Here is a 13,306-nt window from a genome sequence, read left to right on the forward strand (position 1 = left end):
ACTTGTTAAATTATTTTCTTCAGCCAATGAAGCCAAATTGAGGGACAGTCTACAATATAACTGGTGACTATTCTTCAAGTGTCAAGGGCATGAAAGACAGAGGAGCCACTCCAACTGGAAGGTACCAAGGAGACATGACAAAATGCAACGGGGGTTCCTGGACTGAGCCTAAGTCAGAAAACGGACATTCGTGGAAATACATGAAATGCAAATACGACTGACAGATTAGTTCATAGTACTGTGTCGATGTTAACTCTTTTGCTTCAATAACTGCACTGAGGTCATGTAAGATGGGGAGAAGCTTGGTGAAAGATATGCAGAAACTTTTTTTTTTTGGCACTATTTTTGCAAGTTCCTGCAAATTTAAAATTTTTTCAAAACTAAATTTTTTGTTTGTTTGTTTGTTTTTGAGACAGAGTCTTACTCTGTTGCCCAGGCTGGAGTGCAGTGGCACGATCTTGGCTCACTGCAAGCTCCGCCTCCCAGGTTCACGCCATTCTCCTGCCTCAGCCTCCCAAGCAGCTGGGACCACAGGCACCCGCCATCACGCCCGGCTAATTTTTGTGTATTTTTAGTAGAGACAGGGTTTCACTGTGTTAGCCAGGATGGTCTCGATCTCCTGACCTCGTGATCTGCCTGCCTCGGCCTCCCAAAGTGCTGGGATTATAGGTGTGAGCCACCATGCCTGGCCTCAAAACTAAAATTACATTTTTAAATTTTCCTCAGAGGAAAAGTGTCACATGTTAGAAGACAGTTAATCGGTATTCAGTCAGCTGAGGTTCTTCTTCAGATGTCTTTTTAGAGGGCAAGCACTAAAGCCAAAAAAAGCAAACACTGGCTGGGCGCCGTGGCTCAAGCGTGTAATCCCAGCACTTTGGGAGACCAAGACAGGTGGATCATGAGGTCAGGAGATCGAGACCATCCTGGCTAACACGGTGAAACCCCGTCTCTACTAAAAAATAAAAAAAACTAGCCGGGCGAGGTGGCGGCGCCTGTAGTCCCAGGTACTCGGGAGGCTGAGGCAGGAGAAGGGCGTGAACCCGGGAGGCGGAGCTTGCAGTGAGCTGAGATCCAGCCACTGCACTCCAGCCTGGGCGACAGAGTGAGACTCCATCTCAAAAAAAAAGAAAAAAGCAAACACTGTCACCAATTCCACTTTAAGTTTTTATCATTAAAGACTGGCAGCCAGGCGCGTTGGCTCAGACCTGTAATCCCAACACTATGGGAGGCCAAGGTGGGCAGATCACCTGAAGTCAGGAGTTCGAGACCAGCCTGACCAACATGGAGAAACCCTGTATCTACTAAAAATACAAAATTAGCCGGTCATGGTGGCACATGCCTGTAATCCCAGCTACTCAGGAGGCTGAGGCAAGAGAAATCGCTTGAACCCGGGAGGCGGAGGTCACGATGAGCTGAGATCGCACCACTGCACTCCAGCCTGGGCAAGGAGAGAAACTCCGTCTCAAAAAAAAAAAGACTGGCCAACACAAAATGCCAAGGCAGTGGTCCCAACATCTGCAAGAACATCTCTTCTGAGGGACAAAAGGTACACATTTCTCCATATTTTTCCTCCTCCCTCTCACTCTCTGTAAAGATGTCCCATGAATAGCTGAAATTTTAAATGCATGAGCCACTCCAAGCCATTCACTACAGACACCAACACACACTGGTGAGGTCAGCTGCTCCCAGAGACTGGCTGGAGGAGCCACGAAAGCTGGACACATCTCACCTCATCATAATTGGTGTCATTTAGATCCTCATCGTCATCATCAGCAGCCTGGTTTTTCTTCATCTGGTCCCCAACAGTTCTCTTGCCTGGGGGTGCATGGCGATCATCCACAGGATCATTTGCATCACGGGCGGGCCCGATGTCTGACCGCGTGGTGAAGCCAGTGGCGCTGCAGGAGACCCCCAAGACACCCGGTATCTGAACGACTCTGTTCCTGTGCTCTTCTCCACCCCTGGTCATCACTTACTAACACCTCTTTTTCTAACACCTCTGGGAAACCTCCAAAGATCCTAGTAACAATGAACTGCAGTCTCAAACGCTACCGATCTTCTCTGCTTACCTGAAGGTTTCAGCCTGACGACGTTACCAAGCCAATCTGTCTCCACTCTAAGGTTTCCATCATCTCCCCCTCCACATCCAACTAGGCCCTTAAACCTAAGTTGGCCCAAACTGAGCTCCTCTTCTGTGCCCACCTTACAGCTGCTCTGGGGTGTTTCAGCTGATAACAGCACTGCTGTCCCAGATGCCATGGGACCATGACATAACCTTTGCCTCCCTCTCCCACTTTCCCCATCCTGTCTGTTCCTAAGTACTAATGAATCCACCTTCAAAATCCTTCCTTCCCAGACTATGACTCTCATCACAGCTGGAAACCAAGTTAGCTCTTCCTGCCTTTAGCCTTCCTCTACTTCAACCCATGCTCTGCCAGATGATTCTTCCCAAAACACAGCTCTGACTAAAAAATTCTGGGCCAGGCGCAGTGGCTCATGCCTGTAATTCCAACACTTTGGGAGAGTGAGGCGGGTGGATCACGAGATCAAGAGTTCAAGACCCCCCTGGCCAACATGGTGAAACCCTGTCTCTACTGAAAATATAAAAATTAGCCGGGCATGGTGGTGGCCGCCTATAATCCCAGCTACTCAGGAGGCTGAGGCAGAGAACTGCTTGAACCCGGGAGGCGGAGGTTGCAGTGAACTGAGATCACGCCATCGCACTCCATACAGAGCAAGACTCCGTCTCAAAAAATAATAATTCTGAAGGGTCATGGTCTTTCTAATGTATCCAGGAGCTGCAGCCTGACGCTCAAAGCCTCTCCAACCTCCTGAGCTCTTTTCTATTGGTTGCACATTCTACTCACACTGGACTACCTCCTGTTCTCTGGGCTTCCTCCTTGCCTCACTTTTTTTGAACTCCCGCACACAGAATGTCAGTTTCTCTTTTATCGCTACCACGTTTCTGCAGCCCTAAGTCCAGCTCTCCTACTAAACTTGACTCCAATGCTACTCTCCATTAAGCATTGGGTTCTAAATCTGGTCCTCTTTACGTGCTTATTTATGCTAATACCAAACCCTCCTTAGTGAGCTTCCGGTCCTCTGAAGATGCTGTCAATATCGGAGCCTCGTGTGTGCCCCACAGATTCTAATACAATACCACCACCAAGAAAAACCCAGTAGTTTTCCTCATCAAATGAATAGCCAAATAGAGTAATAACGACTGCTCACTTATCCAGCAACGTATGGTGGTCATCTGTGTTGCAGGCAAGGAGGACCCAGGCACGCTTAAGGCGGGGCGGGGCGGAGGGTGTGTCAGCCTGACCTGGGGAAGGTGGTCGCGTGTTTCCACTACACATCAGATTCCTCTACACCTCACTGCAGACTGCATACATCATTACCCATCTTACAGACCAAAACACTGGGCTAAGAGCCAACACGTCACATCCAGGCGACAGGTAGGGTGCACACGCTGGTATGTCCTGACCCCAAAGCCCGTTGCTTTCTGCAGGGATTAAGCCGATCCACCAAGCGTCTTTTAGACAGCGCGGCCATAGACCCCCGCCCCCAAACACGCGCACTGCGCTCCGCTAGCCGGGTCCCCGCCCCCGGCGCGCCGCTCCAGGCCTCACCCCCGGCCCAGCCCCGGCACGTAGCCGAGCGGAGCGGGCATCCCCAGGAACGGCTTCTTCTTCTTGTTCATGGCGGCGGCGACGACCAAGGCTAGGAAGCAACGGAATGAGGCAGCGGAAGACGGGAAGCAGCAGAGACTCTAGGCTTCGACGTCCGAGGCGCTCCGTAGGAAAGTGTCGCGGTCGTCGCGTCACCCGCGCCCCGGAAGCAGAGCCCTCGGTCCGCGCCCGCCCCGCCCACTTTTTTACTCCCCGGGCGGAAGCCCGGACGTGCTGCTTCGACGACTTCCGGCCGCGGCTAAGGGGCGGGGACGTGGCAGGCGCGTGCGCAGGAGCGCCTCCTCGTGGCGAGGCGGGAGGAGCTAGGCCGAGCCTGCACTGGGACCTTAACAGGCCCCAGGGGGCCAAAAACAGCCTGAGGCATCGCTCCTTCCCGAGTGCTCTCATGCATTCCCGAGGAGACCTGTCTGTGCCAGTAGGACCCATGGTCCCCTCCCTCTGAATCAGCCCAGCTGCCCGCCCTCGCCCCGGGTGGGCCTGATCACTTCCAAGCAGAGCTATACCCTGTCCAGTTGTGTAGAGCTTGTGTGTACTGGTTATGGGCACACCTGTCTGTGTGCGTCCTGGGCGCACACTGCTGCCCTAAGCTTTCAGCACTCATATTCTTTTTTGTTGTTGTTGTTAAGACGGTGTCTCGCTCTGTCGCCCAGGCTAGAGTGCAGTGGCGCAATCTCGGCTCACTGCAAGCTCCGCCTCCTGGATTCACGCCATTCTCCGGCCGCAGCCTCCGGAGTACCTGGGACTACAGGCGCCCGTCACCACGCCCGGCTAATTTTTTGTGTTTTTAGTAGAGACTGGGTTTCACCATTCACAGGATGGTCTCGATCTCCTGACCTCCTGATCTGCCTGCCTTGACCTCCCAAAGTGCTGGGATTACAGGCCTGAGCCACCGCGCCTGGCCTAGCACTCATATTCTTGAACCCCCATTCATGCATCTGTCCCTCCAGTGGGACTAGAGACCCCACCCACGCCCGCCAACATGCCTTGGACATTCTGGTGAGGGCCACATCCTCAGCTCCTGGAGAGCTAATTGAAATAAACAACCGCAGTTGACCTGTAGGGAACACGTCAGCACATGAACATGGCTGTCAAGCATGTGGGTGAATTCTATGTGTGTGATTAGTGATGTATGATTAGTGTGTGTGTGATTAGTGGGGTGTGTGCACACTGAGGTCACGTGTGCTCGTGTTCTGGGTGCACGTGCATGACTGTACTCTGTGCATGCATTTCTACATGTCTGTGTGCATCTCTGCGCCTTCTGCTGTAAGACATCTTCCAGAGCCCCTGCATACACCCAGGGAGAGCACCCAGGCTCCTGGGCAGAGCAAGCCGAATAGCTAGTTGCAAGCCTGGCTTGCTGCTGCACCAGGCAACCACAGTTCCCCAGCCCAGCCCCATTCCAGCACTTCTCACTGGAGTCCTGGAGCAAACACACCGCTCCGGCCTGCTACAACCTCCTTGGAGTTCCTCTCTGCCACATCTCCAGGCAAGCCCCTTTCAGTTACAGAGCACTGTACCGCCCCCTCTCCCCCGGGCACTGAGCCAGGTTCTGGGGCTGCAGGGGGAAGGGAGAACCACCCTGATGTTCACAGTGGGGTGGGCGGTAAGCAAGAGTCAAGCTGGTTTCTCCGGGGAAGCGGGTGCCCATTTGAGAGAGAGTAAAGAGGTAGGAGACCGAGGGAAGTGTGTGGGAGGGGTTGATCTGCCCCTTGTCCTGGCTCCGGTAGGTAGAAGGCCCCCGTAAGATGCTCCTCAGCCCACCCCCACGCACAGAGGGGCCCGACCTCAGAGGACCCCCGGCAGGTGCACGGGGGCTCTTCTCCGCGGAGTCGTGCCCAGGGGCGCACGGACGCCCCTCGCCCTGGCGGACAGCCTTGGCGCACGCAGGCCCGCGCGCCGCCGACACACCTCGGAGCTCCCGGAGCGCGCCCGGCACACAGGGCTCGGCGGCAGGTGCCTCGCCGCGCACACTCGCGGGCCGCGGGGACCGGCTCGGGCGCGGGGCCGGCTGGGGCGGGGCGGGGCGGCGACGCGCGTTCCCCGCCGGCCACACCGGCCGCCCTGCACTCGGCGAGGGGCGTGTGCGCGGGCCTGGCACCCGCGGGCCCCATGTTCACCGAGCTGAGGTCCAAGCTGAGCCCCCCGCGTGGCCGCGCCGGGGCCGTGCGCGCCGGCTTCGGGGAGCGCCGGGATGTGGACGGTGAGCGGGGCTGGACCCGGGCGCGGGGATTTCGCGGGCGAGGGTCTCACGGACCCAGAGGCACGGTTGGGGGCCGGGACCCGGCGGGCTTCGAGCGGCGGCGGCTGGGGGTATTCGGCGGATGTCTCGGCTCAACGGGGTCCCGTGGCCTTTGTCCTGCTTTGGGGGGCAGCCAGCCTCAGGCCTTGGGGGTCAGGGCGCCCTTGGCTTGGGGTGAGGGGGTGACAAGCCGAGGCGCCTGTGTTCAGGTTGGCACTACGCTCGGGTCACCTTTCCCTGCGCGCGGAGAAAACCCTCCGCAGCCTTTGCAGTGGGGCCGAGAGAGGGCCGAGGTCACATCCCGCCTCGGTGCCCCCGCCTCATTTCCTTCTGGAATCCTGACGTTGAGGCGGGAGGGACCGGACCGACAGACCGCGGGAAGGACGGAACTCCCTCCGGGAGTGCGGGCAGGAAATGGGCGGAGCCTGCTTGGCCTGGGCAGGTGCGGTGCGAGCGGAGGTGTCCGACTGGTTCCCCCGGCTGCCGCGCGCTTTTGCACCAGCCCCGCCGCTGCAGGCCCTGCAAAGCCCGGAGACCACGGTGCCTGTCCGCTGGAAGGCGCAGCCTTAGAATAAATCTTTTCCCACAGCAGTAGGGGCTACCTCGGGGCGGTGGCCCACTGACCACACCCTCTGCTGACCCTAGACCTCAAATTTGGAGTTACCAGGGGTCCTGTTCCTGAAAGTTGCAAGAATGGGGGAGGAAGGTGTTAAGTCTCTCAAGTCTTACAGGGGTGGGAGGACGGGGGAGTGGGATGTGGTTTTCCCCCGATACTCAGACCTCCTAGACACATACATCCTCAGCCCCTGCCCTGGGTGTGGAGTGGGTGGCTGAGTCTGGAGCCGGGAGGGTCTCTCACTCTAGGGTGGATGGGGTGAGGGCCATAGCATGGGAACCTCACCTACCCTGCTGAAGTCCTGGGTGCTGTAAAGACGGGCAGGCCTTCTGTCTCCCCACAGGCTCTGTTCACTTGCAGACACCATACAGAGCCTTCATTCATTCATTCATTCACAATGAATGTAGGGTGCCCCTATGTAACAGACCTGGATCAAGACACCTGCCTCCCCAGACTCAGGTCAGCAGTGCCCCCAGAGATGATGATAAAGCTCAGATGAGATGCTTTAATGCAGTTACTGCAGGAAGAGGGAGCACAGAGCATCACCTTGGGTCCCCAAGCAATGGCTGCACCCCACATACCTGTGCTGACCTGCCCATATCGAATGGGTACCCACCATTCATGTGGCCGGTGTTTTCCCAGGCCTGCAGGCCCTGTGGGAGGCAGCACAGCTGGAGAGCCCAGCGCATGTTTGTGGAGTGAGCCCTGCTTGTCGGTTGGCCCAGAGTTCAGGCTGTCAATGAGTCATAATCAGTGAGTGGGGCCCCAACGCCAGATAGGGCTGTATGAACTGGGTTTCTTCAATGGCGACGGGCAAGCAGCATCCTCAGCCCGGTTTCCCCAGCACAGACGACCTCCCCGGACTCAGGACCTGCCTTTCCTCAAAGCAGGCTGTGTGTGCACTTCCTGGTCTGGTGTGTGCAAGGCTTGTGGGCCAGCCCAAGGCAAGGGTGAGGTCAGGGCTGTCCCAGGACAGCTCCTCCTGCCATATCTTAGGTTCCCTTCCCTTGCGGGCACATCCTCTGATCTAAGCAGAATCCATCCTGCTCCCCAAAGTGAGGGCTGTAGACTTGCAAGAGGAAAGGTGTTTTCAGTTCGTCTCTTTTTGTGCTGGGTGAGGTCCTCAAAACGGGTCCTGCACACTTCCTTCTGCCTTTGGAGGCTTGGGAACCCCTCACTGGTGAAGTGATTTCCCACGCTAGTGTAGAGGAGATGGGGCAGGGAGCTAGCTCTCAAGTAGAGGAAGCCTCTGGTTCTGCCCTTGATTGCCCTGACCAGGCACCCACACACACAGCCACTGCCCACTTCAGCTTCTGCCAGACCCTCCTGGAGCACACGGTGTCAGCTGAGAGCATCCCCTGCCACTTGCCTGGGACACCTGGCACCAGCCTCACATGGCATGACTCCCGCAGCCAGAGGGCGGCCAGCAGCAGGCCAATCAAGCTCCTGCAGCAGCCCGGCACAGAGACCCCCCAGGTACCCACCCACTCCACCCACCTCTGTCCCTGCCCTCCCTCTCCACCACTCTCATTTTGCCTGCCACGCCCCTCCCCTGCAGGGCCGGCTGTACTCTGATCACTATGGCATGTACCACACAAGCCCCTCGCTGGGCGGCCTGACCCGGCCCGTGGTCCTGTGGAGTCAGCAGGACGTCTGCAAGTGGCTCAAGAAGCACTGTCCCCACAACTACCTCATCTACGTGGAGGCCTTCTCCCAGCATGCCATCACCGGTACAGTGGGGCTGAGGAATGGGCTGAGGGTGCTATGGGAATGGGGCTACCTGCCTCAGAGGATCTCCTCCCCACACTCAGCCTGCCTTTCTCTTGCTATTGTTTTCATCTGTCTAGTTTCTTCGGTGAATCCACCTTCCCTCTGCTCTTCGTCTCTGCAGAATCTGTCTTTTTTATCTCTTTGCCTTTCTTTCTGTGTCTCTTCCCATCTCTCTGTGCTGTCTTCATCTGGCTTTTCTCTGTTCCATCCCTGCCTTTTGCTCTTCATCCTTTCCCTCTGCCTCTCTCCCTCTAAGTTTCTTTATCTGTTTCGCTGATTCTCTTTCTCCCTCTGAGTCTCTCTGTACCCCGCTTCCTCTCTCTCTCCTCCCTCTTTCTCTTTTAGTCCCTGCCTGTGCCTTCACTCAGTTTGTTGTTTGTTTGTTTCTGAGAAGGAGTCTCGCTCTGTTGTCCAGGCTGAAGTGCAATGGCACGATCTCGGCTGACTGCAACCTCTGCCTCCCAGGTTCAAGTGATCCTCCTGCCTCAGCCTCCCGAGTAGCTGGGACTACAGGCACACACCACCAAGCCCAGCTAATTTTTATATTTTTAGTAGAAACGGGGTTTCCAGGCTGGTCTTGAACTTCTGACCTCAAGTGATCTGCCCTCCTCAGCCTCCCAAAGTGCTGGGATTACAGGTGTGAGCCAGGGCACCAGCCTTGCCTTGGCTCTTGATGCCTCTGTTGGCCTCAGCTCAGCCCCTCTTCCGTCTCCCCAGGCCGGGCACTGCTGCGGCTGAATGCAGAGAAGCTGCAGCGGATGGGGCTGGCCCAGGAGGCCCAGAGACAGGAGGTGCTGCAGCAGGTGCTCCGCCTGCAGGTGCGTGAGGAGGGGCGGAGCCTGCAGCTGCTCAGCCAAGGTCAGTGTGAGGTGCCAGAAAGGCCTGGGGGCTGATGGAGAAGCCCCTCTGAGTGCGGGGTGGGATGACCTCAGGAGGGTGGCTGTGGGCCCCAATAAGGGCCCTAATGCAGATGATGCCGAAGACACCCCCCCCCATCCTCACCCTCTTCCACCCCACAGCTTCCTTTGGGAAAATGTCCTAGCTGCTGCTGAGGCTTGAACCCAGACCCCAGCACTGTGACGGGAGTCCACGGCTAGGGAGGAGGCAGAGCTGGCCCCGCAGCCCCTCTTGGACCCTGCAGGATGCCGGGGCGGCCAGGCTGGCCCAACGGACAGACAGGACCAGGATCACCACCTCCCGGCGCCTCTGGTTGGACATTCCAGGTCATGCCCTGGGGCTGGGTGGGTAAGGGCTGCTTGAGTGTGGCCCCACCTCCTGGGACCTGAGCCCAAGCCCTCCCCTGGTGCTGCTGGCAGCATGTGGGGCAGCTGCCTGGAGCCAGAGCCGGTTTGGATGTCCCCCCAGACTCCCAGGGAGTCTGTTTATTTACATTCCCCTCTCCACGTGATGTCCATCCCCCATCGCCTGCTGAGTCACCTGTCTGTCCACCCACTCAGCCCAGTTCTAGGCAGTTCCCCAGCACCTCCAGGTTGGCCCACACAGGTGCCATAAGTTGCCTTGGCTCCCTGTGGCTTGTGCCCATGCCCCTGCCAGAGCCCAGCAGACCCACCCATCATCTAGAGTAGTGGCCATCAGCACCTGCCCAGCGGCACCATGTCAGGCACTTTCATCATTATTTATATATCCTCACCACACCCTCTCTATTCATGAGAAGAAAGCTGAGAAAGGCCCAGATTGACCAAGCACCAGAGACAAAATGTGGCACAACAAGGACCTCAGCCCTGTCCAGGTGGCTCTGTGCCCAGGGCCCAGGCTCAGCAGTGCTCCCTGCCCTATCTTTGGGAAAATCGTGCTTTTACGGTCGTCCCCACTCCCACCCTCAAGAACAAGGGCCTTGTGCGTGGGCCTTCCCATTGCCACTTTCCCAAGAAGGCCTGTGAGGATTCGGGGAGAGGCCTCCCCAGGGCCGCTCCCCCTACACCCGCCCAGAGGCCCGAGCAACCCCTCTCTGGGTGGTTCGGGGCTGGTGCTGCCTGGCGGAAGGACAGTGAGGGCAGCCCTGGCCAACCCCGCCCTCTTGTGCCTCTGCCGGCTCCCGATCCTCTTGGGGCTTCTGAGAATCTCAGGGACAGATGAGGCTGAGCCCCCATTCCCTCTGTGTGCTCTGAGCCTCCAGACTCAAGGCTGGTCACTGCGGGTCCCAGGGAGAATTTGGACAACTGGCCTGGGCGCTCCCCTCCCCTAAGCCCCCACCAAGGGGAGACCCTCATCCCTGCCCCTGTGTGGCTGCCCAAGTATTCTGCCTGCCTCCCACCATCAGCCCAAGATGCCCTTCCGCCTCTGCTCCCCTCCCTCCTCCTCTGTCTTGCCCTGGCCCACGCACGCCTGTCTCGTCTTCCTTGTTTTGCGCTCACTTTTTTATACTCTGACAAAAAAAAATAATAATCAGAAATAAAGCTGGTTCCCAAGTGCTGGCCATGCTGCGTCTGCGAGAGGGCGTCCGGGCAGCCGCGGCCACCAGGGGGCAGTGGCGTCGCGCCCCGGAGGGGCGTCCGGGCAACCCTAGCGCAGAGGCTGGAAACAGGGCTCAAGCCACGCCCGCGGGCGGCCCCCGGTGCTGGACACAACGCCCGGCACGCTGGAAGGGATAGCCCACACAGCTCGGGAGGGTCCTGCGGCTGCCGTGACAGAGGACCACCGAGGGGTGCTGAGAACAGCAGACACTCATTTTCTCACAGTTCTGGAGGCCGCAGTCCAAACTCCAGCTCTCCCGGGGCCTCCTGGGGAGACTCCTCACCTCTCCAGCTTCCAGTGGCTGCCGGGAGAACTCGGGCTCATGGGCATTACCTGTCTCCACCTCTGTAATCAGATCACGTCCTCTTCTGTCTCTCAAATCTACCTCTGTCTCCCTCTTATAAGGATGCTTGGATTTGGGGCCACCTGGGTAATACAGGATAATCTCCTCATCGCAAGATCTTTAATCACATCTGCAAATACCCTTTTCCCAATAAGATCCCATTCACACGTTCAGGGATAACACACAAACATCTGGCCTAGGCGCGGTGGCCCATGCCTGCAATACCAGCACTGTGGGAGACCAAGGCAGGAGTGTCGCTGGAGGCCAGGAGTTCAAGACCAGCCTGTGCGGCATAGCAAGACCCCATCTCTACAAAAAACTTTGGAAACTAGCCAGCCATGGTGGCGCATACCTGTAGTCCCAGCTACTTGGTAGGCTGAGGCAGGAGGATTCCTTGAGTTCAGGAGTTCAAGGCACACACAGTGAGCTCTGACCACACAACTGTACTCCAGCCTGGGCAACAGAGCAAGACCCTGTCTCAAACACACACAGATCACAGCACACACCCTGACACACACACACACACACAGCAATCAGACACATAAGAACTCAGAGGTTGGCCAGGCGCGGTAGCTCACACCTGTAATCCCAGCACTTTGGGAGGCCGAGGCAGGTGGATCATGAGGTCAGGAGATCGAGACCATCCTGGCTAACAGGGTGAAACCCTGTCTCTACTAAAAATACAAAAAATTAGCCGGGCGTGGTGGTGGGCGCCTGTAGTCCCAGCTACTTGGGAGGCTGAGGCAGGAGAATGGCGTGAACTTGGGAGGCGGAGCTTGCAGTGAGCTGAGATCATGCCACTGCACTCCAGCCTGGGCAACAGAGCGAGACTCTGTCTCAAAAAAAAAAAAAGAAAAGAACTCAGAGGCCACCACACACAGACACTCATACACAGAGACGCAATGACACTGACACCAGCAAACACCAACAAACACAAACACGCGCATGGAGTTGGCCAGACACACAGACACAAACATATATAACAGCATGCCCCCATACAAAGATGTCATTACACAAATACACAAATGCTAGCATGCAGACACACAACGACCTCCTAACATGTAGAAACACATGGGACACAGCACATTCCTGGCGCACACAAACGCAGTGTGTTACACAACACCCTGGCATGCTGATGCTCACAGAAAACAGCCATCCCTCACCAGCACCCTGACACTGAGACATGCCACAGCCTGGACACATGGATGCTAAAATCCAGACGCATTGTCCCCAGGCACCCTGATGTCTAATCACCCAGATGCTAAAATACAGTCAGGCATTGCCCTCACCTAGCACAGGACACTGTCATATCCTGACATGGCAATATCCAAACAGGTCGCATGTATGGACAACCAGACTTACACAGGGAGAGCTGACGGCCTTGGATGCACCTAAGGGGACACACACTGACCTCTCAGGAAATCCTGCTGGTCCTGTCTCCAGGGTGGGAAAGGTCAACAAGGGAAGAACATGACGCTAGCCTTGCAGGGAATGCCCTCCCCTTTCTCCTCGGGTCACACAGGCTGGTGTGCGCTGGCCTCTTTCTGGCTCAGATTCCCGAGGGAAGGATGGACTGACTGCCTCTTCCGCAAGAGCCAATCTCACTGTGAGTGCTCTGTGCCAGCCTTGAGTGAAGCAGATCCCAGGCCCCTTTGAGGAAAGACAAAAATCTCACTGCCCAACCCCGCCCCAGCAGTGCCTCTGAGCTTGCCCCACAGGGGACAGGGAAAGGGGCCCACTGGGCCGGAAGGGCCCCAGTGAAGGAGGAACACCTGGTAGCTCCATTTCCTGACCAGCAACTTCCAGCCCACATCAATTTTAAGGAGTCCAGAATGTTTGTAGTATGCAGAAAGGGGCCTTACGAAACTTTTAAAAGTCTGTTTTAATTGTAAAAGTAATATGTGCACATGGTTTAAAAAAAAAATGCTGGCCGGGTGTGGTGACGCATGCCTGTAATCCCAGCAGTTTGGGAGGCCGAGGTGGGTGGATCATGAGGTCAGGAGTTTGAGATCAGCCTGGGCAGGTTGGTGAAACCCCATCTCTACTAAAAATACAAAAAATCAGCTGGGCATGGTGGCACGTGCCTGTAATCCCAGCTACTCGGGAGGCTGAGGCAGGAGAATTGCTTGAACCCGGGAGGCAGAGGTTGCAGTGAGTGGAGATGAATCCAC

The 13,306-nt window shown here is 56.8% G+C and overlaps 2 protein-coding genes across 2 annotated transcripts in view; one reads left to right on the forward strand and one right to left on the reverse strand.

Moving 5' to 3' along the window:
* The window catches only part of PRPF6 (pre-mRNA processing factor 6), a 61,027-nt gene extending 57,150 nt beyond the window's left edge, over window positions 1-3,877 (reverse strand). Inside the window, exons 1-2 of the mRNA XM_030914894.1 lie at window positions 3,633-3,877; window positions 1,730-1,898 (exon numbers count right to left, since the gene is read on the reverse strand). Of these exons, the coding sequence (XP_030770754.1) occupies window positions 1,730-1,898; window positions 3,633-3,703 (240 nt within the window). The 5' untranslated portion in view covers window positions 3,704-3,877. The remainder of the gene's footprint in view (window positions 1-1,729; window positions 1,899-3,632) is intronic.
* Window positions 3,878-5,632: 1,755 nt separating this feature from the next.
* Window positions 5,633-10,750, forward strand: SAMD10 (sterile alpha motif domain containing 10). The gene is made up of 5 exons (XM_010365257.2): window positions 5,633-5,892; window positions 7,842-8,023; window positions 8,106-8,277; window positions 9,035-9,175; window positions 9,337-10,750. Exons 1-5 carry the CDS (start codon window positions 5,802-5,804, stop codon window positions 9,357-9,359), a joined length of 609 nt encoding a protein of 202 aa, XP_010363559.1. The 5' UTR covers window positions 5,633-5,801; the 3' UTR covers window positions 9,360-10,750.
* Window positions 10,751-13,306: the final 2,556 nt, after the last annotated feature.

The sequence above is a fragment of the Rhinopithecus roxellana genome, chromosome 13 (genome assembly GCF_007565055.1).
Source record: "Rhinopithecus roxellana isolate Shanxi Qingling chromosome 13, ASM756505v1, whole genome shotgun sequence".
NCBI classification, from domain to species: domain Eukaryota; kingdom Metazoa; phylum Chordata; class Mammalia; order Primates; family Cercopithecidae; genus Rhinopithecus; species Rhinopithecus roxellana.